General features: G+C 36.7%; 1 protein-coding gene across 4 annotated transcripts in view; it reads left to right on the plus strand.

Moving 5' to 3' along the window:
* Nucleotides 1-173: 173 nt before the first annotated feature.
* Nucleotides 174-25,555, plus strand: part of GLS (glutaminase) — a 75,120-nt gene continuing 49,738 nt past the window's right edge. For 2 of the 4 annotated variants that reach the window (XM_025442019.2, XM_025442020.3), the window contains exons 1-7: nt 175-802; nt 13,023-13,119; nt 13,476-13,597; nt 17,916-18,045; nt 18,759-18,838; nt 21,347-21,510; nt 24,933-24,991. In XM_025442019.2, coding sequence (XP_025297804.1) covers nt 381-802; nt 13,023-13,119; nt 13,476-13,597; nt 17,916-18,045; nt 18,759-18,838; nt 21,347-21,510; nt 24,933-24,991 — 1,074 coding nt within the window. In that variant the 5' untranslated portion in view covers nt 175-380. Of the gene's footprint in view, nt 803-1,232; nt 1,401-13,022; nt 13,120-13,475; nt 13,598-17,915; nt 18,046-18,758; nt 18,839-21,346; nt 21,511-24,932; nt 24,992-25,555 lie in introns of those variants that run through there. The other 2 variants (XM_049106776.1, XM_049106777.1) reach the window with 2 other exon arrangements.

The raw sequence follows: 25,555 nt of genomic DNA on the forward strand, positions 1-25,555 counted from the left end.
CCAGGCCCCGCCCCCGCCCGCCTCCTGACGCAGCGGCGCCCATGGAACTTGACCGCGGCGGCAGCCAATCAGAGGCGGGGTCGAGCATCCCAGCCAATAGGAGCGGGCGGAGGGGGAGGGCGCGCGCGTCCTCCCGCCCCCCAGCGGGCGAGCGCGGAATGTCTCGGGCCCTCCCCTGCGCTTCAGCCTCAGTGCGGAGTCGGCGGCGGCGGCGGCGGCTGGAGGAGCAGCAGCGGCGGCAGGAGCGGCGGCGGCGGCGGCGGCGGCGGCGGGGACCGCGGGACCGGAACCGAGACCACACCCACGTCGCCGCTCGCGTCGTCTCCTGCGCCCTAGGCGGCCGGCGGCCCCCGAGCATCCTCCGCTGCCGAGCCGGCGGCATGATGCGGCTGCGGGGCTCGGCGATGCTGCGAGACCTGCTCCTGCGGCCTCCCGCCGCCGCCTGCGCCGCCCTCAGGCGGCCACAGCCGCTCGCCGCGCAGTGCCGGCGTGCCCGGGGCGGGGGCCCGGCGGCCGCGCGGCTGCTCCCGCGGTGGGGCGGGGGCGCGGGCGCGGGCGCGGGCGGGGGCGTCCGGCCGGCGGGGCCCCCCGCGCGGGGCCTGTCGGGCTCCCCGTCGGAGATCCTGCAGGAGCTGGGCAAGGGCGGCCCGCAGCCGCCGCAGCCCCCGCAGCCCCCGCAGCCCCCGCAGCCCGGGGCGTCGCCGCCCGCCGCGCCGTCGGCTCCCGGCCCCCAGGACGGCCCCGGGGAGGCGGACGCGTTCGGCAACAGCGAGGGCAAGGAGCTCGTGGCCTCGGGCGAAAAGTGAGTGTCCCCGCGGCGCGGACGGGGCCCCGGTCGGCGCCGCGGCGGGCGGGACGGGAGCGCGGCTTCGAGGCAGAGAAAGAAAGGGATGCCGGCGGCCTGCGCGGCGCGCGCCATGTGAGGAGCCGCCCCGCCCGCCCGGCCCCGCTTCCCTTCCCTTCCCCTCCCCTCCCCCGCCTCAGCGCGGCTGCCCGGCCGCGCCGCGTGCTCCCCCCGCCCCCCCGCGGGGATGTCGCCTGACGTGGGGGCCCGCGCTTCCTGTGGGGACGGACGGCCGGGCGGCTCGCCCCGAGCGGGAGCGCGGTGCCGCGTGGCCCGGGAGTCGCGGCGGCGGGCCCGGCTGAGGCGACGGGCTGGGTCTCGCCTCCCCGTGGGTCCCCCGGGACCGTCCCCGTCGCTGCGCCGCGAGGCTCAGGCCCGCGGAACGTCTCCCGTGATTGAAACGGGCGCCTTCCTCAAGGCTTTCCAGCCGCGGGCTTTCCCGGACTGAGCCGCGTCCCCTCGGGAGACCGCCCGGGTGCGGCGGCCGGGCCCCGGGGGCGTCGGGGCGGCTTCCCTCGGGAGACGGCGGACGCCGCGGGAGCGACACTCGCGGAAGGTGCTTCCTGTCGCCTGTCGGGGCCTGGAGCGCGCGCGCTCGGGGTCGTCGGGTCCGCGGGGCCTCAGCCCGGGGCCCCGGAGCTGCAAGACGCGACCGCCAGTGTTCAGGAGTCGCCCTCGGGCGCCCGGGGCGGGGGGGGGGGGGGGCGCTTGAGCGCCCGCCTTGGGCCCAGGGCGTGACCCCGGGATCGAGTCCCCATCGGGGTCCCCGCAGGGAGCCTGCTTCTCCCTCCGCCTGTGTCTCTGCCTCTCTCTCCGTGTCTCTCGTGAATGAATAAATAAAATCTTTAAAAAAAAAAAAAAGTCGCCCTCGAAGGGCTGTATTCTCTCGATGACGCCTTCCAGTCGGTGTCTCTGCACTGGCTTTGCCGTCCCCCCCTTTTCACTTTTTTTTTTTTTTTTTTTTTTTTATCGCATGGGAAACTAGGCCTTTGTGATTTACATGTCTCCCAGAAATTTCTAGCTCCTTTGCCCTTGAATAAGAAATCCTCTCCTATCAATCACTTTGAAATACTTGAGCTCATGCTAATAACAAGGATGTGTTAAAAAATAAAAATTTAAAAATTAAAAAAGAGGTTCTGTACTGTACCCTAACCAGCGAAGAAAACGGGTCTAGAAAAGGGCGTCCTTCAAGAAGGAGTATTTGCTCAGATGCCCTGGGCGTTTGAATGACCAATAAGCTAATGTTGTTTATACGTTCAAAGGAGTTTATTCTTCTGCCACTGAAATTTGGAGTAATAGCTACACTGGCTCAGGAGCCATCCGGGTACAGGAGAATCCTGAGGGCTCTCAGTCCACGATTTAAAGAGTGAACCCCAGCTGCCTCCGGGCCGCATAAAGTTGAAGAGCACTGGCCTCCAGATTGCCAACAAATTTTTAAGTCTTGTTAAAGATGCTATTTCCTGAGTGCTCTGGTTTCCGAATGTAGCTTTCCTCCTCTGACTCCTTTTTGTTTCTGTGCTGTAAACATTTCTCTCGTTCTGAGAGGTCGCTTCAGTTGATCCTGTTATCCTTTCTAATGCTCAGCTTCCGAAGCATAGTTCATCCCTCCGTCAGCAAGCCATCTGGAATGCCAGGACTCAGGCCTCTGCCAGGTTTTATGGAGGATTATTAAAAGAAATAACCATGTGATATAATTAAATGAATTGACCTTTTGCAAAAGGCTTAGGACAATATTTGATAATGTGTTAAACGCTACCTATCTGTTAAATAACCTGGCAACGAAATTGGTCTCTGAATTTTAGGCTCACACGTGAGAAATTTTTGTTTTTTGTTTTTTTTTCAGTCTCTAGAAAAAATTTATCTTGAGAAATTATTAGACTTATATGAAACTATTTGATTTGCACTGTTTATCTTTTTGGCGTGCTTACCAGTAGGCTCAAAGTGAATTTAATAACAATAGAAATTTTACTAATTAACGTGGCTGAGAAATTTGCTTTCCTGCTTTACTTGTTCTATTTTTTTACCCTTACCATATTATATTCTGGAAAGAACCTACGTATCTTTTTCCTGTAGTCAGATTCTTTGAACCAGCGTCATCCTAGGCTGTGCCGTCTGACTTTTTCTTTCTTTCTTCCTTTCTTTCTTCTTTTCTTCCTTCCTTTCTTCCTTTTCTTTCTTTTTCTTTCTTTCTTTTTTTTTAAAGATTTTATTTACTTATTCATGAGAGACAGAGAGGCAGAGACACAGGCTGAGGGAGAAGCAGGCTCCATGAAGGGAACCCGATGCAGGACTCGATCCCGGAACTCCAGGATCACACCCTGGGCTGAAGGCAGACGCTAAACCGCTGAGCTACTGGACTCTCCTTTTACAGTCAAGAGAGCTTGACTCTCTTCTTTTTTTAAATTGTTCTCTTTGCTTCCCTGGCTCTTTTTTAGGATTGTTCATTGAGTAAACTGTGAGGCTAAAAGCCTTAGCTTCTTTCTCACTTGTCTGCCTTCTCAACAGCATGTGCCTTCTCTCAGCTTTGACTCTTATGGTGATATTTGATCTTTTATCCAGATTCTTTTCTCATATTTATCTCTACACGTTTGATGACCCAAATTTAAAATCTGTATCCCAATAGTCATTCTTCTGTCCCATTTCAATCTATTTTGTATACTGTTTTGAAGTTAATTCTAGAGTTCAATTTCAAACTACTATTCTTCTTCCAGAATACCAATACAGATTGGAACGAGCACTATATCAAAATCACAAACCATGCTGTAGCATTCAGTATTCTTGATTAACCTTTATGCCAAGTGCTTGCCCAACATGGACATTTTATACACTTCTCCATCAAGCATGCCATGCTTTCATTTCTGTAAAGCTCAGAAATGTGTATCCTCTCTTAGTGAGTCCCTGAAAAGGACTAGCAGGTGGGGATGAGGGACATTTTTGTTACCTTTTGCTTGGGCCTAAGACAGAAAGGACTAGGCTGGGAAAACATCAGCACATGTAGGCTCTTTAGTAAGCAGGTAATTTACACAGAGTACAGTATTGACAATACAGGATACAGTATTCATTAAAACAACAAGATCATTTTTCCCCCATCAGATTGGGAGATGTTAGGTTAAATGATGCGGAGGGTGTGGGCAATAGGAACTCTTACATTGCTAGTGGGTGTATAAATTAGTTCAGCTAATTTTGGAGGGTGGTTTGATGGTATCTGTCAAAAACTGCATATCCATGATGCAGTCAGTAATTGAATGTTGGCTCATCTACACAAAGTCCTGGCACTTAAAAATATATTTTAAATTAAATGTGCATAATTAAAGATCTATCAAGGTGCGCCTGGATGGCTCAGTGGGTTAAGCGTCTGCCTTTGGCTCAGGTCATGATCTCAGAGTCCTGGGATCCAACTCAGAGCTCTCAGTCCTGAGTGGACTCCCTGCTCAGCAGGGAATCTGCTTCTCCCTCATTCGCTGCCTTTTCCCCCCTGCATGCTCTTGCTCTCTAAATAAAATGAAATCTTTAATATATATATTTATATCTAATATATTTCTATTAATCTCTAATATGTATTTATATAGATAATAATTCTTCACTATATAAATATGTATATAGTGAAAGCAAATATTTTCAGCTAGCTTCAGATTGTGTGACTTATTTTGGTAGTTCATATTTATTAAAGGGAAAGTGAGGGACAAAAGGGAAAGTGAGGGGAAAAGAATCATATTGTATGCTGTGATAATTGGATCTCAAAGTAAGATTAAATGCATTTCAGCAAACACTGAATTGGGTCTATACAACAGTACTGATAATGAAGTTGAGACACTATTTGACAGATACAGATAATTTCAAAGTGAAAGAGCCTCTGGAAATAGGTGACAAATTATCTCATCCTTTAATAATGCATTTGCTTTTAATTTGTAAAAGTGAACATATTTCCAATTCACTGAAAGTCAGGATTGAGAGTATATTTAATGGGGGGCTTCTCAGTGAACCCCTCTGATTTTATTTGTGATTCTATTAAAATTTTTTTGTAGGTTACAGTTTATTAGTGAGTTTTTGTTTACTTTTTAATGGCTAGTTGTAATGTATACCACAGTATTTTGGCAGCCTAATGTTTATATTAAACCACACACATCTATTTAGTCATAGAAATATCTGTGGTGATCTGTAATTAATAAACTGCATGCTTCTTATTTTTAGATGAAGTTCACTGAAAGCGTGAATTAGATCTCAAACTTTACTTTCTTTGAGTTTTAGCTGCTGCTTTTCAGGCCTTACTGTTTACAAAGAAGTCTGCCTGCCTCAAAATCAGCTAACTCAGGAAATGACTACCGAATTTAATTCAGTTTTTAAATGAGGCAGTAGGTAGGGAAAAGTAATGGGTGGGTGGGGCACTATTTTAGTCTAAAAAACCATAAATGTCATCTTGAAGAGAACTTAGCTGAAAATGTAGGTTTGAGTTTTTAAAAATTACTTGAAATATGTAAAAAGATATATTACTTCCTTGTGATTATGAAGTGAAGAAAAATTATGGCTGTAGAAACTGAAAGTCTGATTGTAGGATTTGCATTTCTTTCAGGCGCTCAGTCTTTAAATCCTGTATAAATCAAGGAGTTGCCTGTCTGCCCTTAACACCTTTTAAGTCATTTGCTAGTAAGAGGAATGCTTAAGAAAGTTGAGTAAGCATGTATTAATAAAAATAGTTACTAACTATTGATAGCTCTAAGTGAGTTAAATAGCTTGCAGGTAGACACTTATGTTATCCTGGCATCTACTCAGGTATAAAATTGCTTTGGTTATGAGACACGGTGCAAATGACTAATTATTGTGCTTAGTGATTTTCCTGGCTACCTACAATGGCAGTAAAAGCATGTTAATTTGTCCTCTTGGCTTCCTTTTGGGAAGTATTCTCTGGTTGGTATGTAACATTATTGCTTACTGATTACTAAAGAAAACTTTATAGTGAATGCTAATTTTAAAGCATGAACTATTGATATTGCATGATGAACAATAAGTTGATGGCTTTCAGGATTTGGATATATGTATATTTTTTTGCCTACTAATTTCCATTACAGACTTCTAAAGATTAGAGGGAAGGGAAAAGAGAATCTCGAGCAGATTCTGCACTGAGTGTGAAGCTCCATCCCACAACCCTGACATCATGACCTCAGTAAAAACCAAGAACCAGACACTTAACCAAGTGTGCCACCCAGGTGCCCCTAAACAAATATATTTTTTAAATATATGATTTATTTATTTGAGAGAGGGAGAGGGAGAAGCAGATTCCCCTGCCAAGTAGGGAGCCCAACTCAGGGCTTAATCCCAGGACCTGGAAGTCATGACCTGAGCTGAAGGCAGATGCTCAACCCAAGTGAGGCACCCAGGTGCCCCTAAAAAAGATTTTTAAGTTATCTTCATGAGGGTATTCTGAGTGACACAGGCACTTAAATCCTTGGTTGGAGTTCTTAAAAGTAGAGACTTTTTGAGAACAGTTTTTAAATTACATGAAACTTTATATATACATACAAACTGAGTTGTGGAAAGATTTATTCACTAATATTTTTTAGCACAGCATTATGCATACTAGTGAAGAGTGGAGAAAAACTTGTGTTCAACATTAGTGGAATGGTTAAGTAAATTAGGGTACGTCCATCTGAGAGTCTCTTATTTAGTCATTTAAAATGTATATGGAGGGGATCCCTGAGTGGCGCAGCGATTTGGCGCCTGCCTTTGGCCCAGGGTGCGATCCTGGAGACCCGGGATCGAGTCCTACATCAGGCTCCCGGTGCATGGAGCCTGCTTCTCCCTCTGCCCATGTCTCTGCCTCTCTCTCTCTCTCTCTCTCTCTCTCTGTGACTATCATAAATAAAAAATTTTTTTTTAAAAATTAAAAAATAAAATGTATAGGGATACTTTTGGGGGTATAAGAAAATGGTAAGCCAAAAGTTAGAATACAAAATATTCTGTGTAGTATGATCTCAAGTGATACTTAAAAAATAGTGATACTTAAAAAAAAAAATGCTTAGAAAAAGTATTCAAGGAAAATAAACTGAAATGACATAAGCAGTTGTAGATGGACATTGTTTTTCCTGCCTCTTTAGAGTTATTAAGATTTCTCCTTATAAGTATAGTTGACCCTTGAATAATGGGGAGGTTAGGGTGTCAAGGTGTCGAGCCTTGCCCTGGCCTAACTTAATTACTGATAGCCTGCTATTGACTAGAAACCTCACCAATAACTTAAACAGTCAATTAATACATATTTTATTATGTTTTATGTGTTATATGCTATATTCTTGCAATAAAATAAACGAGAAAAAATGTATTTTTTTTGTTTTATAACAAATTAAAAGAATTCAGATAATTAGGCTTTATGTGTAAAATGTGTGAATATAGATGCTGTGTGTGTGTATATAAATATATCCTAAGTGAGTAAAGTTTAAAGTCTTTAGGGGACATCTATTTTTAGCAGCTCAAAACTGAGAATTAGAATAGGAAGTGACTTTAAAGACATCTAATTCCACCTGATTTTACATATTTTAAAAGTTGGCCACATATACTAAATGGCCTAACTAAATGACTAAAGTTCATACAATATTAGGACTTAGTTTTTTCATCCCCAGTTAGGTCAACAAAATACTGTACTGAATTGATTACTTTTTTAGGTACAAGATTGGAAGAAACCTGAAAACCTCATCTCTCCAGCTGATGTTTTTTCTCTTCTGTTATATACCCTGCAAATTGTTATTCATCTCTGCCTGTTTCCTTGACTAGAATTTTTTACCTTAGAATATATAGCACTTTCCATTTTCAGAGCTGTTTTGTTTTTGTATAGCTAAAGTCGGCCTTTCATTAACTTATACCTATATATTTTAGTTATTTCAAAGACATCATTTCTAGTATTGCATTAAAGTGATTACAGTAACAATTCACATAATATCTGTATTTTTACAACTAGAGTGATGTATTAAAGGACACTTGACTGAAAGAGTAGGTGGTTAGACATCAGGGACAGCCTGGCCACTTCCTCACAGAAAGATAGCTTTGGTGCTTCTTTGGCATGCTCTTGAGTATGGTTCAGTAAAGTCCAACAGAACAGCAGCCCTTATTTAATACAGTCTCATCCTCACTTCTTGTACAGGATGCAGTTTTAACAAGGTGGAACAACAGTTTAGTTATCTAGCATAGTTCCCCTATTAACATTTTGGTTAGAAATTCTTCAGTATGTAAGGAGTCTTATCTTTCATTATTCTGAATGAACTCCAGGTATTCCTCCTAAAATGGACGGCTGATTACTGAGTGTAGTTGGTGTGGTATACCAGGAAGTATCCAGGACTGGAAACCAAAGACCAGCTTTCCAGGACTAATTCTGGTCCAGCTGCTTAAGAATTGTGTGACATTAGACATGTTGCTTGGCTTTGAGACTCTGTCCTTATCTGTAAACCTTATTTGAGCACATAGGTTTTAAGATAGGAGATTCTTTCCTAAAGGTAAAGACTTACAGGATGTAAGGTTTTGTTTCTAAATTACACCATTAATTAGCCTTGAGGCAAAATGATTTGGAGAATAAGCAGAATTCATCACTTTGTCAGACTTATATGATACATGGTCAATTCCCATCAGTTCACCTTTCAATCCCATAGGTTTATTTAATTAATTACTTTTTTTGAAGTATGATTGACATGCAGTATTATATGTGTGTACAACCTAGGGATTCCATGTTTGTATGAATTGGGAGCTGATGGCAAGATAGACTTCTTGCCATGTGTTGCCATGTGTCACCTTACAGAGTTGATACAATATTATTGAAGATGTTCCCCAGGCTGTAAGTTACATCCTCATAGCTTATTTATTTTATAACTGGAAGTTTATACCTCTCAATCCCTTTCACCCATTTTGGCCTCCACCTCCCAATCCCTCTGGCAGCCACTACTGTTCTCCGTATCTATGAGTCTCAACTGGTTTAATCTGCTAATTTCCTGGTGTTGATGGACACTTACCAGTCAGATTACTTTAAATTCAAAATGATAAACTAAAAACAACTCCCAAGTTTTTTTAAAGGTCATTGTTTTAAAATAACAACATAAGTAAAAATACCATTCTTTTGGATTCTGTTGATTTTTTTTTTTTAACCTAGTTGTGGGGGGATAAAAAGGTTTTGATTATCTAAAAGGTTTAGCAGACCATACTATGTATTTGAGTTACATGGGGTTGACCCCCATAAAAAAAAAAATTAAGGAAGGTAATACACCAGCCTTGAAGGTTTATAGTTTAGAGAAGTCAGATAATATGAAACATAATTTAACAAAAAAGAACAATATAGTTGGTTTCAATTTTTTCTTCTCATTTTGTAGTTCTTAGTAAAGACTTGCTTTTTATTTTTCTTCTTTCATTTGATACTAGAGTTTTTAACTTAAAATTTTGAACTGGTGAGGGAGAGTTGCAGTATTCCTCCTAGTTACAAAGTATACTTCCTTGATTTCCCCAATCCATCAACACAAAATTAAATGCTTAGGGCAGCTTCCCTGGCTCAGCGGTTTGACGCTGCCTTCAGCCCAGGGTGTGATCCTGGAGACCCGGGATTGGGTCCTGCATGGGGCTCCCTGCATGGAGCCTGCTTCTCCCTCTGCCTGTGTCATTGCCTCTCTCTCTCTTTCTTATGCATAAATAAATAAAATCTTTAAAAAAATTAAATGCCTACTTTTACTTCCTAATACGTTTCTTGTGCTTCTAGTCACAGTACTTGCCACACTACTGTAGTCTTGGCTCTCCTGGATAGCATCCTTACTCTTATTCATTTTTATATCCCCAATGCTTAGTACATAATAGGCTGTATAAGAAAAGTACCAAACAAACTTAGTGATGCAGCCCAGTTCATGCTAAAAAAGAATGGAAAATCTGGTTGGGGGAAGCCCTCTAAAATGATTGATTAAAAGGATCATTGATGGCCTAAAGGGTTAGGAAAAGGAGGTTCATAAACAGAAGGCTTCTATAGAAAAAAAATTAAAGATGAGATAGGATTTATTTACAGGTTTGTGAGTCTAATTAAAAATAAGTTGGGGCTCTTGGGTGGCTCAGTTGGTTAAGCACCTGCCTTAGGCTTGGGTCATGATCCCAGGGTCCTGGGATTAAGCCCTGGTTTAGACTCCCTGCTGACACTCCCTCTCCCTCTACTGCTCTCCCTGCTTGTCTGCTATCTCCCAAATTAATAAATCTTAAAAAAATAATTAAAAGTGATAAGTTAAGAATAGGTAGTGCAAAGCCAAATATAGGGAACTGAATACCAGACTGGGGAGCTTAAATTACTCCTTTGGAGTAATTTCTTCCTGTTTGAAAGTTTGCCATTCGTTTTTTCACCAGAGTGTTGAAGCTAACTTATTCTCAGATCAGAGTCAGAGGATTTAAATGCTGAGATAGGCAGTACATTTTTTAAAAATCAATTTTGACCCATTTATTTTGTGAGCACATCTTTTTAGAGATGACTTGAATCTCTCTTATATGGATAAAAATTAGTCTCATCCAAAAGCAAGTAAATATTAACCTTTTTCTAGCTGTGACAATAACATGGTCATTGAAATTTTTTTGTGCTCTGTACCATAAGCTAAAGAAGAGTATATGTTACTTACTTAGCTTTTAGGCAAAGCAAATACCATTTACTGGTGTGGTAGATACATAGAAAGCTTATTCTGCAGTTTTTTAAAATGACAAACTACCGGTATCTGAGGTTTATTTGACAAACCATTTTCTGTAAATAATTGGTATGTTCTTTTCCACTGATGTTTTGATGGCTAGCTCAGTTTTTTAAAAAATATTAAGCCATCAGAATTGTTAAATGCTGTTTAATGATTTTGGATCAGGGTAAGATCTAGAAAAATTGAACCTTATGAAAATAATAACTAGCTAATAAATTTGAGAGCCAGTATACTGTAATGGTGAATAATTTGGACTCTGGATTCAGGGAACTAGGTTCTAAACCCATTTTTGCCACTGTGTAGTCTTGGAAGCTTCTTGACCTATCTGAACCTCTGTTTCCATTATATATATAGAAATTCAAATTGAAATCCAATAAAAAATTTTAAAAAGAAATTCATATTTCCAGGATATGTCATTAAGTTATGATAATCCGATGTGTTAGTTTTTAAAAACTTTGGCATGAAATTGATACATTTTAAAGGTCACTCTAAAAACTAAAAGTTGTTGTAACAGCTTTTATTATTATTTATTTTATTTTTAAGATTTTATTTTTTTTATTCATGAGAAACACAGGAGAGAGAGACAGAGGCAGAGGCAGGCAGAGGGAGAAGCAGGCTCCGTGCAGGGAGCCTGATGTGGGACTTGATCCCGGGTCTCCAGGATCATACCCCGGGCTGATGGCAGCACTAAACCGCTGAGCCACCTGGGCTGCCCTGTAACAGCTTTTAAAGCAACTTTAAATGATGTTAATACCAACATTAATGTTTCTTTCAGGAGAAATTTTATATGTGCATGTAACACTGTTGATGTTCTGTGAGCCAACATTATACTCTGTTGTCTTTTAAGATAGAACTGTATGGACTGCTAATAATAGGGAAGTAATTACATTAGGAAATTAGTACATATGGTCTTACTCAAGTATGGAACAATTAAGTAATTGGGTAATCCAGGAAATATTTAGATACCTAGAAAAGTTCTTTTTAACAGTACAAAAACACTTTTAAACAGATTTGAGTTGTGTAACAGTTTATTTTACAAAAGTAATATATACAGTTTTCCTGTGAAACTTGATACTATACCTATGGCTAGTACAGAATTGTTCTCCATTAAGTTCTAAAATTAAGAAAATGAGTATTCCATTCCTCCTTTTTTTTTAATTTTCTTTCTTGAAATACAGATTAAAGTTTTCCAGAATATTTTACACACACAGACACACGTATTTGTATTTCTCCCTCCTGTTTTAATAAATACTGATAGGTGAGGAAGAGATCATTTAACCTTAGATTTGTAATCCTTGTAACATCACTATAATATTTAGTAATTGATATTTAGAATATTGGAATGTGTTGATTATAGTCTCAGAAGTAAAAAAAAACCTCCACATTTTATAAGTTCATTATAATTTGTTTACTTGAAAGCTTTTCAATGGATAGGAAAGAATTTCTTATTTAATTGTTTGGTTAATTATGATACCTTAAACTAGTTTATTAGTTAATTAAGATTTTAATGTCTTTTTTATGGTAAAAAATTTTATTCTAACAGTTGTCTTTGTGATTTGTGGCATTTAGTCTGTATATGTAAGCCTAGATCACTTTAGAAATATTCACAATTACCATCAGTTGAGTACTTATTCTCTGCCAGTCAGCATTCTAAATGTATTGAACGTTTGAGTCAGCTGATCCTCACAAAGACCCTGAGATAAGCACTATTATCTCCTCTCAGATGAGGAAACTGAATCATGGAAAGGTACTTTAATTTATCCAAGGTGACTCCACTAGTAAGTATTATAGCTAGGATTCAAAAACTGAATTTATTGTCCAGTATGTAATTGCTGTCTCTCCCAGATTTTACAATTAGGTTAACTATTTTAATATATAAATATAGTCATTGGGGACATCTGCGTAGCTCAGTGGTTGAGCCTCTGCCTTTAGCTCAGGGCATGATCCCGGATTCCCGGGATCGAGTCCCGCATTGGGCTCCTTGCATGGAGCCTGCTTCTCCTCCCTCTGCCTATGTTTCTGCCTCTCTGTCTCTGTCTCTCATAAATAAATGAAATGTTTAAAAAAATTAAAAAAAAAAAATAAATGTAGTCATAATATTTAAAAAAAAATAAAAACAGAAGAAAGTGTTGACTCTTCTTACCTGAACATTTCCTGATCTCTATAATTAATATGGAGTGTTGTGTTAGGCTATACAGAGGGTAGCACCGTAACAGATGACTAGGCATTAGTACCACTAGAAATGGTAATCAAGATTTTAAGACCTGGGATTAAAAATATCTGTATTCATGAATAAATCCTCTTTTACTTTTTCAGTGTGGTTTCAGTAATACTGGTTTGATTTTGGTAAATTTGCATTTATCATGACAGTAGTCTTGATGATTAGATTAGCTCAGCTGTAGTCTGATTCAGTGATTGATTGTTCAGTGATGAATATACCTAAAATCCATTAGACGGTTCACACATGGATTAATTTTGTTTTCTTTTCTCCCCTTTAGTAAAATAAAACAGGGTCTATTACCTAGCTTGGAAGATTTGCTGTTCTATACAATTGCAGAAGGACAAGAGAAAATACCTGTTCATAAATTTATTACAGTAAGTTTTTATATTTTTCTATCCTAAACTTTTTAAAAATAGTAATACGGAATAAAAACAGTAATATTGAAATGTAGTTTTAAAGGTCATCTGACATGTAGATTCTGGCTGACACTGTTTCTCTTACTATGTTTTAAATTTTCATCATGCTCATTTCAAGGTAATCAGTGAAAGAAAATGAAAGAAACAATGACAAACTTGTCCAGAAAGTGGGTAATAGTGACACTAAAATGCCCATATACATATTCAGGTCCTGGGTAGAAGTTTTTATATACAGGAATAAAAACTTGTAGTTGGAATAAGCATATACATTATTTGCACTATGTATTTACAAACTCTTATTTTTTTAAAAACAGGCACTCAAATCTACAGGATTGCGAACGTCTGATCCCAGGTTGAAAGAGTGTATGGATATGTTAAGATTAACTCTTCAAACAACATCAGATGGTGTCATGCTAGACAAAGATCTTTTTAAAAAGTAAAAATTTCTGCCAAACCTTTAATGGTGATTTGCTATGCTATATGCTGATTTTTCTTTTAAAACAAAATTGCATTTTTGAAGGCCAGTGCTTCCTGTGTAACTGAAAAAAGGGGGAATTTATAAACATCAATTGCTTGAAGAACGTGGTGCGCATAACGTTCTATATTACATAGGGGCTAAAAGACTTCCTTGAAACTGCTCTGAGGCAATGTAGGCATGGATGTTTCCAATTTACAGTATCTGGAGATTGCATTCAGTTTGAAGAGAGCACATTCTTGTAATAGCTTAAATTGATCCTCCAGTTCATCTGCATGTATTAATAGGCTTTTTCAGTAGGGTCTCTGTTTCTTTCCTACAAGGTGACTTAGATGACATCATAAAATGAGAAGGCTTCAGACAGCATGTATTCCTTAGATTTACATATCTCCAGTGTCTGCTTCTCTCCTCTCTTCAGACATATTAATACATAGGCTTTTGACTACTTTTTTTTCCCCTTCAAAATATTTAAAAACTGAAGACACTTTGGATATTAATGCCTTGATTTGATTGAATGAGCATGCTTTTTTTGATTTTCCTATATTTGTTTATTTATGATTTATCTTCATTAATGTATTCCTACTTGTCTGACTTCTTAATGATTTAAAAGATAATATGTTTATAATGAATCCCAAGGAGGTAAATCATATTTTAAACTTCTAAGAATTAGGTAAGAACCAGTATAAAACTATAAACACTACTTTAACCCTAGCCTTTTTCTAGACCATGGGGGTAAGTTGAGGTAGATCCAAAGAATTCCAGCATCTACCTTGAAAATGAATTTTCATGTATATGTGTATTTTTACTTATTTTTCTTTTATTTTCTTTTGGGGACTTGATTTGTCCGAGATATCGCCTAGGATATCCTAGAATATTAAGTCATTTGAAGGTATAAGTATTCAACTGAGGTCCTTCACAGAGTTTCCTGGCCTGCTTTGAAGCACTGCTGATAGTTTTGGATTCTTATCTTTTCACCACAAGACTCTTGATCCTGCTACTCAGCTGATCTTATAAAGTATAGATTTTAGGTTAATGTTGGAACTCATGTTAGGAATTTTGAATCCTCAAAATATGTTTCTTTGTGGAGGGGAGGAAATAATTTATGGTTAGCTATGCCTTTGCAATAAGTATTATTTTTAGTGTTCGTGAACTGTCTGAGCAAAGTATTCTTGATTATGGTGCCTTCTGAGGTTAGTTTAGTGTATCTGAGAATGAGGTTGTCAGAGATGGGTGGTAAATCTGTTGATAATAGGCATGAGGAATTGCTTTGGAATTTTAAATGAAAGCGGTATTTTATACCTTTTTAGTACTGTTTAAAATTTTTTATGCTTTATAAACACATTGTTTAAATATGAAATTAAAAGTAACTTAAATATACTGATCATGAAGCTAGAAAACATAAGCATAAAGTTTTCTGCCCATAATTACATAAAAGAATAGCAATTACCATATTTTAAATACTAATCCAATTTTTAAAAATTGATGATTGTGATATAGGCAGTTCCCAACTTGACAGATGCTTAGTGTTTTATATGAATAGGCAGTGGAAAAATCTCAGTGTATAGGCATAATTCTTTTCATCTCTAGAATGAAGTAATTAAAACGTCTGACTTGGTTGAAGTCAGTATTTTGATATTTTACTTAAAAAACCTAAAAAACATTGTTGGTTAATATATTTAGCCTTTGAGGGTAATCTGAGAAACAGTTGTTACATATGATTTTTTTTTTTTTTAAGGGAAAATTAGTTCTAAGCATACTGTTTGGAGCATAATCTATTTGAAAGTTGGAGACTGCCTGTACCCATTTAGTTAATTAATTGTTTTTAATGCTAATAATCCTTAAAACTAATCGAAGTGGAAAAATTGTGTTGAAAATGAATGCCTTATTTATTTATGCATTTTTTAACCATACAAATATTAGAACTATTTTTATGTGTGATCATAATTCTTTTGGTCTTTTCTGTTTCGGAGGAAAATGAATGATAGTCTTTGCATTTGTATATTGCTTGATTTTTCTATTATGTTATTTTACTGATGAAAAATTATGAGATACTCTGTAAAACATGTGCATTATAGTTAATCATAAACTTCTAAGATGAAAAGATGATTATTATTTCCAGTTTACTGATGAGCAAATTAAACAAAGCATGAGAAATTTGTGACTTGCTGAAAAATATGAGCCCTTCCTTCTCAGAATTCATTTTTGTATAGGACTTCTAATTTTCTAGTTCCATTCATGACATCTGTATTCACATAACTCCCAATGAAAAACATTGACTACCTGTAATTTCCATCAGTTTGCAGTAGACACTGAATGGTTACATTGCTTGTGTTGGCCACAGTAATTCACCTGAAGTCAGTTACCACAGCTTTACCAGCACCTTCTGATAGAGGGCTAAAAAACAGCAAACCAGTTTCACTGACTGTACAGTTTTGTTAATTATAAAGCTTTCTTTTAAAAGTGCTGATTAATTTTAAATAGTTAGTTAGTAGTAAGTTAATAATTTTAAGTTTGTTTGGCAGTCCTCGTGTTTTTTCACGTTTAGCTTTTTGAAAAATTGGGATTTAGGTTTGATACAGATAGAATGATCTAAGATTAGGAATTGTCTTCTTTTCTTTTGAGAAATGTGTTCTTTAGTGTACATTTCTTACAACTCTCATGTCCAAATTGAATTGCTATTTATTTTTTAAATTTTTTGAATTGCTATTTAAAACATCAAATATTAAATCAGTGGCACACTTAATTTTTAGATTAACATTGGAACTATGAGAAAATTTATCAAAGTTTATTGAAGTAAATATTTGTTATCTCTAGGATGTCCCATTATTTCTCTTTTGGTTAATAATGGAAAGTAGGACTATAGTTTTTTCATGCTGTATTTGGGGCACATCTTCATCATTGGAAATAACCTGTATTATTTTAAATCAATAATTTTATACTGACCAAGTGAGTATATTCTCTGATTTTTAAATTAATAGTTTAAAATGAAATCTGGCTTTTAATTTTAATTTGATGTTTCATTTAGAACAATTAAAATACTGAGATATGAAAATTTCTCATTCACCACAAACTAAAAAATACTGAGTGTCTCGTTCTTCTTTCTTCATTTATCTATTTATAATTGATGCAAGTTATTTACTTGCAGGTACAGTTTTCATACCCATAAAGTAAGGAAATCATCTTTCTCAAAATGTTGATGTTTTCAGGGTTGAACAGATGAATAGTATTTCAAACTCACTTAAAAAAAAAAAAAGCCAATTTGGATGGTTTTTTTCTTCCCAAAGAAGCTAATATAGTATCACATCATTGACCTTTGAGGAATCCAGTTACATAACTTACCATAGTTAGTGGCTTAAGTTTCTCTTACTGAATTACTGAGACTGTTGAGAAGATGAGCTTAGAAGACGGTTCGCTGTAACATTACAAAGCTCTTCTTTATGGTTAGATTAATATACTGGTTTTCTGGCTTAAGCACTTTCTAGAACAAAGCAGAATGTTCAAATCATTAGATTTGAATCCTGCTCTCCCATCCACATGGTTTAACATATCTTTTAAAATAGTTTTTAACAATGAGACCTTTTTATTTTACAATATATTATATATCTTATAGTGAAAAAAAACAATATGATTCCATGTTTTTGGGTATTCATATGAAGTGAATTACTATACTACTTCATATATAATTTTATTTAAAATTATACATTACTATAAGCAATTTAATAGGTATTTTCTAATCTAAAGATCTTATCTCCATTTGTTAGCTGGGAAATAGAAATTTTTCAAACTGTAATTCAGGGAAAATATGTTAAAATATAAAAAGTTTAATTTTTTTTATGAAATACTACTAATAGTTATATAGGAACTGAGGAATATATGCCTGAGGTTACCTAATGGATAAACAAGATTTCAACTATAACATTATTACAGTCCAATTTTTGTTAACCAGATGTCATACTGAATGCTTGTCATCCTTGGTGGCCTAAGAAACTTGTCTTTAGATGCTCTTGATATTTACCCTGGTAGATGCTCTGCTATTTTAATCTTTGACACAATTTTTAGGCAATTTATTCCTTTAACTTGTTCACAGCTTACAAGCAACTGCATGAAAGACCGCTTGAAGGGAAGAAAATAATACAGAAAGTATAATTTATAGATTTTTAGTTACATAAAATGAGTATTTTCTCTATTGTTTAAATACTCTCCTAAGTAATACTGTTATTACCTAGGACTAATATTTGAAAGGCACCTAGTCAATTAATGTTTTTCTCACATTCCACAGATGTGTTCAGAGCAACATTGTTTTGTTGACACAAGCCTTTAGAAGAAAGTTTGTCATTCCTGACTTTATGTCTTTTACCTCTCACATTGATGAGTTATTTGAAAGTGCTAAAAAGCAGTCTGGAGGAAAGGTAACATTTTTGATGTGAATATTTTCCTAAACCAGTCAATTTATTTAGCTTAACTTGTATAGAAATTCAAGTTGTAGAGTTTTCTTGTCCTTTGCTAGTTAAGAAATTTAAGTCAAGCGAAACTACTGGATTAAATACTTTAAAAGTATTTTAAATATTCAGCTTTGTTGTTTGGGCTACAAAGAAGTCTTAAGAATTCTTTTTGATTTTCAGATGATGGAAATGGCTTTTACCTCTTTCATTAATAATAAGAGTATTTTAAGAATTTCTATGGATGTGATATTCTCGAGCATTAAGTTTTAAAAATTCTCTAAATAAAATACTAAGGACTATTTTATTTTTTCTTTGTATTGAAGGTTCTTAGATAATGAAACCCTGCTACCATGACTTTGATTAAAGAAGTTTTCTATTTAACTTAAAAAAAAAAAAGTCAAATCTTAGTTCTTCTTTTAGACTGTGCTTTCGTAGGAATTGAGAATACATTGGAAAACGTACAGGGTGATGGAGACTGGCAGAAATCAGTTAGATCTTATCTGTAATCCTCAAGTCTTTGTTGCCCTTAGTTTTTATGAATGTTATTATAAAAGACCACAAACCCACTCTGTGCTATAAAATAATTCTTCATTAGTGGAAGCTAACTTAAAGTAAATTTTTTGGTAGAAGAAATATTATCTGCCTATATTCTGTTAATTTTTTCCCAATATTTTGTATAGGTTGCAGATTATATTCCTCAGCTAGCCAAGTTCAGTCCTGATTTGTGGGGTGTGTCTGTGTGTACAGTAGATGGACAGAGGTGAGTTTATTTTAAATTCATGAAAACCAACTTGAAGCCTTAAATTTTGTGTAACAGTGAGCATGAGGGAAAATGGTGGTGGTGGGAATTAGCCGTTAACATAGGAATTCAAGAAAGAAAATAAGTTTAGATTTTAATTTAATTTTTAAAAACTCAAATGAAATAGTCTATACTAAATTTTATGAGGCATATCATCTCATTCACAGTTGTAGTCTTGTTGTTTAAGTATTTATTGTTCAAGTACCTGCAATTATAATTTCATTAGGAAAAGCAGACTTGTCAGAACATGAAATTTTTCACTAATGTATTGACCACTAATAAAATTGGTTTCCATTTTTCAACTTAACATTAGTTACTCAGCCTCCCACTGCCTTTGTTGCTCATGCTCCTGATATAAGTGCCATGATTGTTAAGACAGTATAATATGATAATGGGGTATTTCTGTCTGTCATTTGCAAAGTGAAAAGTCATTTTCAAATTTGCAGGATCTCATAAAATCCATGAAAGCAATCTTTGGGAAGTGCTTATACTATAGGCAGAGCTACTGACAAATGACGTCCTAGTAGCAGAATTATAAAAAGGATAATGATGTGAAGGCACTTCAAAGAGAATGATTTGGTTTTAAAATCAATGAATTACATGAGGCCCTTGAAAAATTAATGAAATTCTGGAATTTTTTTTTTCAAGAATGACTATTATGCCGTGAGTCGGATATTAGGATTTATTATCATGTTATAATTTGGTTTTGTCAAGTCAGGAAAATTATGCCAAAAAAGAAAAATCCATTTTTTAAATTCATTTGAAGACTTAGCTCAGAATTATAACTTTTGTATTCCTTTTATGTTTTCTTACTAAGGTATTATCTCTTTTTAAATAAAATGTTACTTACATAAAATAAGGTATAAACTCCTAAATGTATACAGCTTGATGAATCCTATGTCAGTGATGTAATTTTATCCTAAATTTTGTTAAAACTACAAGTCATTTAGCTTTATAATTCTCAGTCTTCTATACCTTCCAAGTGATATTTTTATTTTTACTAATCATCTTCTTCAAATAATACAATAAAAAGACATAATGGCTTAGTCCATTCATTCTTAAGGTATCTTGAGGCTCAAAATTCATCTAATACTGGCAGAGGTAAAATTAATACCTGGGTCTCTTGTAGTTTGCCGTTCTTTCCATTGTGACAGACTTCTGTTCTCATCTGGGCCTGTAAAATGTACTAACCACTCCTCGTGTGTTGAATTAAATGTTGGGTGATATGAAAGGACATAAATACATGAGAAGACATGGCTTTGTTCTTATGAACCAAATTCTAATAGGGAGTGAGTCCTGTTTTTGTATTTGGAGGAAATGATAATGCAAGGCTTGCACATGATTTTTCTCTTAAACATTCTCTGTGTGTAGAGATGATTTCTTAGGTTACTTATCTAGAGAATTTTAGAAGTTGACTTTGGATTAGAACATACATATATTTTTTAATCCAAAGGTAATAAGGCAGGTACTTGCCAGATTTTAGAATGATGGTCAAGTTGAAGTCAACAGTCTGAATTAGAAACTATTTATAAATATGGTAGGAAGCACATATAGTTTCCTTATCTATACATTCGTATTTATATTCCATAACATACTTAGAGGTAAGTTGCCCTCTGATGTTTCTTTGCCCTTTGATACCTCCTCTAACCCCATTTTGCCCAGGGGTGGTTATCAGTAGTACCCAGTTTCACTATGAATGAATTTCACTCTGAATGAATGAATGTTTGGTCTGTATTGGGACATAGTCCAGGGTACTTGGGATGCCAGTGAATAAAACAAAGATCTCTGTCCCTGTGAAGCTTACATTATAATAGGGTCAGTCATTTTTTCCATTTTTAAACCTATTCTGTACTTCAGGTGCATTCCAATTTGGAAACATAAAGCTCTCTTTTTGTTCCATTGTTTAGATACATGGTAATAATGGTGCCATTCATGCCAGCTCCAATACAGTTTATAAAACTGGGTGCTGTTTATTTTGAACAGGACTGGAATGTGGATAGATACGGTTCGTAGGATGAAGCATTTATAGTCAAGGTCTCAGAGCACGGTCACTCTGAGAATGCTATTGAATCCAAACTGAGCTGTTTAAAAACTAACTGGTGTAGCCATGGTTGAAGCTGAGTGAGAAAGTGGTGACTGACTGATTTGTAAAAGGTCCAGTTCATTTTATATGATTGAACACAGGTAGGCATAGGGAGAGCTGTACCCCTCTTGCCCTCTGAGGAAATTTTTCATATTACTTATTTATTTTCTAATTCTGAACCATGTTATTACCTGAGTACCTTTAAGCTTTTGCCCTTTTTGCAGTATTCTTAAAATTTATATTTATTCTTTGATAGCCAAGTAAACTTGTGGTCAAATTATGGGAAAACCTTTGTAAATTAGAATTAAAATGTAAAAATAACTCCAGTTATTCCAACATTTTTTTCTAGTTGATTTTAATTATTTTTTAAATCTACTTTTAAATAGGCATTCTATTGGAGATACCAAAGTTCCATTTTGTCTTCAGTCCTGTGTAAAACCTTTGAAATATGCCATTGCTGTTAATGATCTTGGAACAGAATATGTGCATCGATATGTTGGGAAAGAGCCAAGTGGATTAAGATTCAACAAACTGTTTTTAAATGAAGATGGTAAGAATTATGTAAAAGTTAAAAAAGAAATACCTGATTTTCCTATTTAAGTCTAAGAAGTTTTTAATTTTTTGAAGAAAAAAACACTCATACTTTATTTATTTTCATTTCTCATGGAAATTCTGTGAAACCCATAAACATAGTTTGTTTAATCACCTACTTTAAAAAAAATTTTTTTTGTGGGGTTCTCGTATTATTATTGGAAAGTGAGCTGGGGAGAAGATGGGACAAGGAGTAAGAGTTTCCTTTCACTTCATGACCACACAGAATATTCTGTGGTAAAATCTCTTAGTGTCTGGGATTTGCTATAAAATTGAATTATTTTTGAATTCAGGATACTGTATTGTGAGTATAGCTAGGGAGTGCTGGGTGTGATTATTAACTATATGTTAGTAATTATTGAGGCTGATGGCTACGTGGGTGTTTGTATTCTATTCTACTTTTTGCATATTATATATATTTGAAAACTTCCATCATAAATTTTTATGGTGGCTATGGTTGAAATAATGAGTGTTTTTGCTTTTTCTCTTTAATAACACTTAAAATTTGAAAAAAAAAATCCTGCATTAAATGATTGGATAGCTAACAAGTATTACTACTTAACAGGAATACAAAAGCAAGAGGGGAAGACAACGGTAGTTAGTACTTTTGTTCTGATAGAGTTTTTATTTATTTATTTTAAAAAGATTTTATTCATTTATTTATTAGAACACGAGCAGGGAGGGGACAGGTGGACAGAGAGAAGCAGACCCCCCCACACACACTGGGCAGGGAGCCCAGTGTGGGCTCAATTCCCACTGAGCCACCCAGGTGCCCTGATCTAGTAGAGGTTTTAAATCTAAACACCAACCTATACATTGGTTTCTGTTCAGTCTTTATGACATCTATGTTCCTCATTTTGCGATGAGTTTATAATTCAAAGAAAGTGCGGAAGTCTGTGGTTGCAGTAATGGTTGTGAGAAATATAAATATAGGTTTTGTATTTTTTGTTAGTACTGGATAAAAAATGAAATATGCCTTACACTTACTGTTTTTTACAATGATGTTGTAAGAATGATATTTTCTTAAGGCACGTGGGTATGGCTCAGTTAAGTGTCCACCTCTTGATTTGGCTCAGATAATGATCTCAGGGTCCTGGAATTGAGCCCTTCATGGGTCTCTGAGCTCAGCAGGGAGTCTGCTTGAGATTCTCTGCCTCTCCTTTGCCCCTCCCCAATGTGCTCTCTTTTTTCTCTAAATTAAATGAATCAGCCTCTTAAAAAAAAAGTATTTTCTTGTGCTTTTCTATTTGTTTTGAGAGCAATTATATTTTCTTACCTATTTTACCATAATCTTTCTGTCCTGATACTGCATTTGATTTTATGGAGATCACCCCCCTTGTGATCTCTCTCTTTCAAGTAAAATCTTTTAAAAAATTGAGAAATTTTTAACATTGTTATTGGGACATAGTTCACATGTCATATGATTCACCCATTTAGAGTATATAGTTCAGTGGCTTTTAGTATATTCATAGAGTTGTGCAACCATCACCACAATCCACTTCGGGACACTTTTGTCACCCCAAAAAGATACCCTGTACCGATTAGCAATGAATATCCATTTCTCTCCTACTTCTGGCAATTAGTGATCTAGTTTCTGTCTCTGTAGATTCCTGTTCTGGGGGGACCTGGGTGGCTCAGTCAGTTAAGTATCCAACTCGTAATTTTGGTTCAGGTCATATCTCAGGGTTCTGAGATCCAGCCCTGTGTGCTTAAGTTAAGATTCTTTCTGTCCCTCTGTTCTCCCCCCGCCCACCTCCTGGCTTATGCATGCGTGCACTTGCCCTCTCTCTCTTAAAAATTATTTGGCTCTTCTGGGCATTTTATATAAATAAAATCCTAGGATATTTGGTCTTTTATGACAGGCCTATTTTATTTTTAAAGTACTTGCATGCAGTGGCATGCATCAGTACTTCACTTTTTATTTATTTATTCATAAGAGACACAGAGAGAGGCAGAGACCTAGGCAGAGGGAGAAGCAGGCTCCATGCAGGAGCCACATATGGGACTGGATTCCGGAACTCCAGGATCACGCCATGGGTCAAAGGCAGACGGTTAACCGCTCAGCCCCCCAGGCATCCCAGTACTTCACTTTTTCAAAATTGCTGAATAACATTGCACTGTATGGGTAATAATACCACAGTAATAATACCACGTGGTGTACAGCCGATAATCAGTTGGCAGGATGTTTGAATTGTTTTTCTCCTTTTGACTATCATCTATAATGCTTCTGTGGTCAATGGTGTGCAAGTTTTTGTGTGCATATATGTATTTATTTCTTTTTTTTAATGTATTTATTTCTATTCCTATTGGGTATATACCTGGTAAATGAAATTGCTGGGTCACATGGAAACTTGAACAGTTGAAGAACTGTCAGGCTGTTTTCCAGAGGTCAGAGCTATTTAGTTATAGGTTCATCTTACAGAAGATACCTTGCTTAAAATTTAAGAAACTAATAATGTAGTAGTGACATAGTGAATTCTGCTGGATTTGTCAAGTTAGATATGAACTTGTTCCCTCCAAAATAAATCACTACCACAAACAAATGAGGAATTTTGCTATCAGATAACTGTTTTCAGTGTCCTGAGAGGTTCATTTGGTGTTTGTGCCATGCCATGAATGATAATGCAATCAGTTGAGATTTGAAATTCTATTTATTTTAAGAATAGGATAGGAAAAAAGATATGATTTTGGATGAACTTAAATTCAAGTAATTTTTAAAGTAAATACATCTTCATTGTCAGGGAGTATGGAAAGAATAGAGAATATAATTTAAATCCCCTGTAATATTTTTATCATAGGTATATCCCTTTATAGTGTTCATGTTTTCTTTATCTACATGGGTAAATACATAAAAAAAGAAAGCACTTTAAAAAGCAAAAATGGTTTCATATTAGATGTGCTTATTTTCAAGGTTAATTTTTAATAGTAATATTTGAGTGTTTAAGGGTGTGCCATATACATTTAAGCATTTTATATGTTTTAATTAATTCAAGCATTAGGACTCGCTCAAGTGTTGGTGCTATTTATTACTCCCAATATAGAGTGGGGAGATTGAAGCACAGGGAAATTCATTTACTTTCCCAAGGTCAAATAGCTAGTAAATGTGATAGAGTTAGGAAATTTCGATGTAGTATTATACTACTATTCACTGTCTTTCAGTACATGAGTCTTTGTTTTCCTGTATAATTATTACAGAAGTATATTACTGGTTTGACAAGTAAATGACTTCAGTGCATTCTTCTACCCTCTCTTCCCCCCAAAAAATAACTGTAACAGTATTTTACATAAGGAAAATAGATATATGTTCACGGGAAATACTTGTGCACCACAGAAAATGATATCAAGTATTTGAAATAATGCTATCATTTTTATATTTTGCAGATAAGCCACACAATCCTATGGTAAATGCTGGAGCAATTGTTGTGACTTCATTAATAAAGGTAAAATGTTGACAATTCCTTTTAACCTAGTAAGTTTTTAAAAATGAGACATAAAGATGAATCTTGGAATATTTATGTAGAATTGTGAAAAATTTTGGTGTTAAAAAAATTAATCTTATGGTATAAAACTAAATTCCTACTTATTTAAAAATAAATGTAATTTCAAAGTCAAAATTAAAAACAGATGACTCATTCTAAGTGTTACTCATTTACTCTTGACCTGAGGATCTGGCAAAAATTCAAAAAGAAGTCTCTGCTGACCAATAGGCACAGAGGTTATTCTTCCTAAAGTTTGGATATTTTTTTCTTCCTTCTCCTTTTGGTTCTTTGAAAATGAACAGATGTAAACGCAAGTAGAAGCATTTTATTGTTAACTTTGTCATTAGCATATGTAGGAACAAATATTCTGGTACTTTGTCTTAAAACAAAGTACATTTACCCTTGAATATCTGAAGTCCTTTCTACTCTAAGGAACTACATTCATGATTTTCATTTGAACTTGTTTCATTTGTTTTGCTTATTATCATAACTAAAATAAGTAAGACTTACTCCAATTATTAAGTT

The sequence above is a fragment of the Canis lupus genome, chromosome 37 (genome assembly GCF_003254725.2).
Source record: "Canis lupus dingo isolate Sandy chromosome 37, ASM325472v2, whole genome shotgun sequence".
NCBI classification, from domain to species: domain Eukaryota; kingdom Metazoa; phylum Chordata; class Mammalia; order Carnivora; family Canidae; genus Canis; species Canis lupus.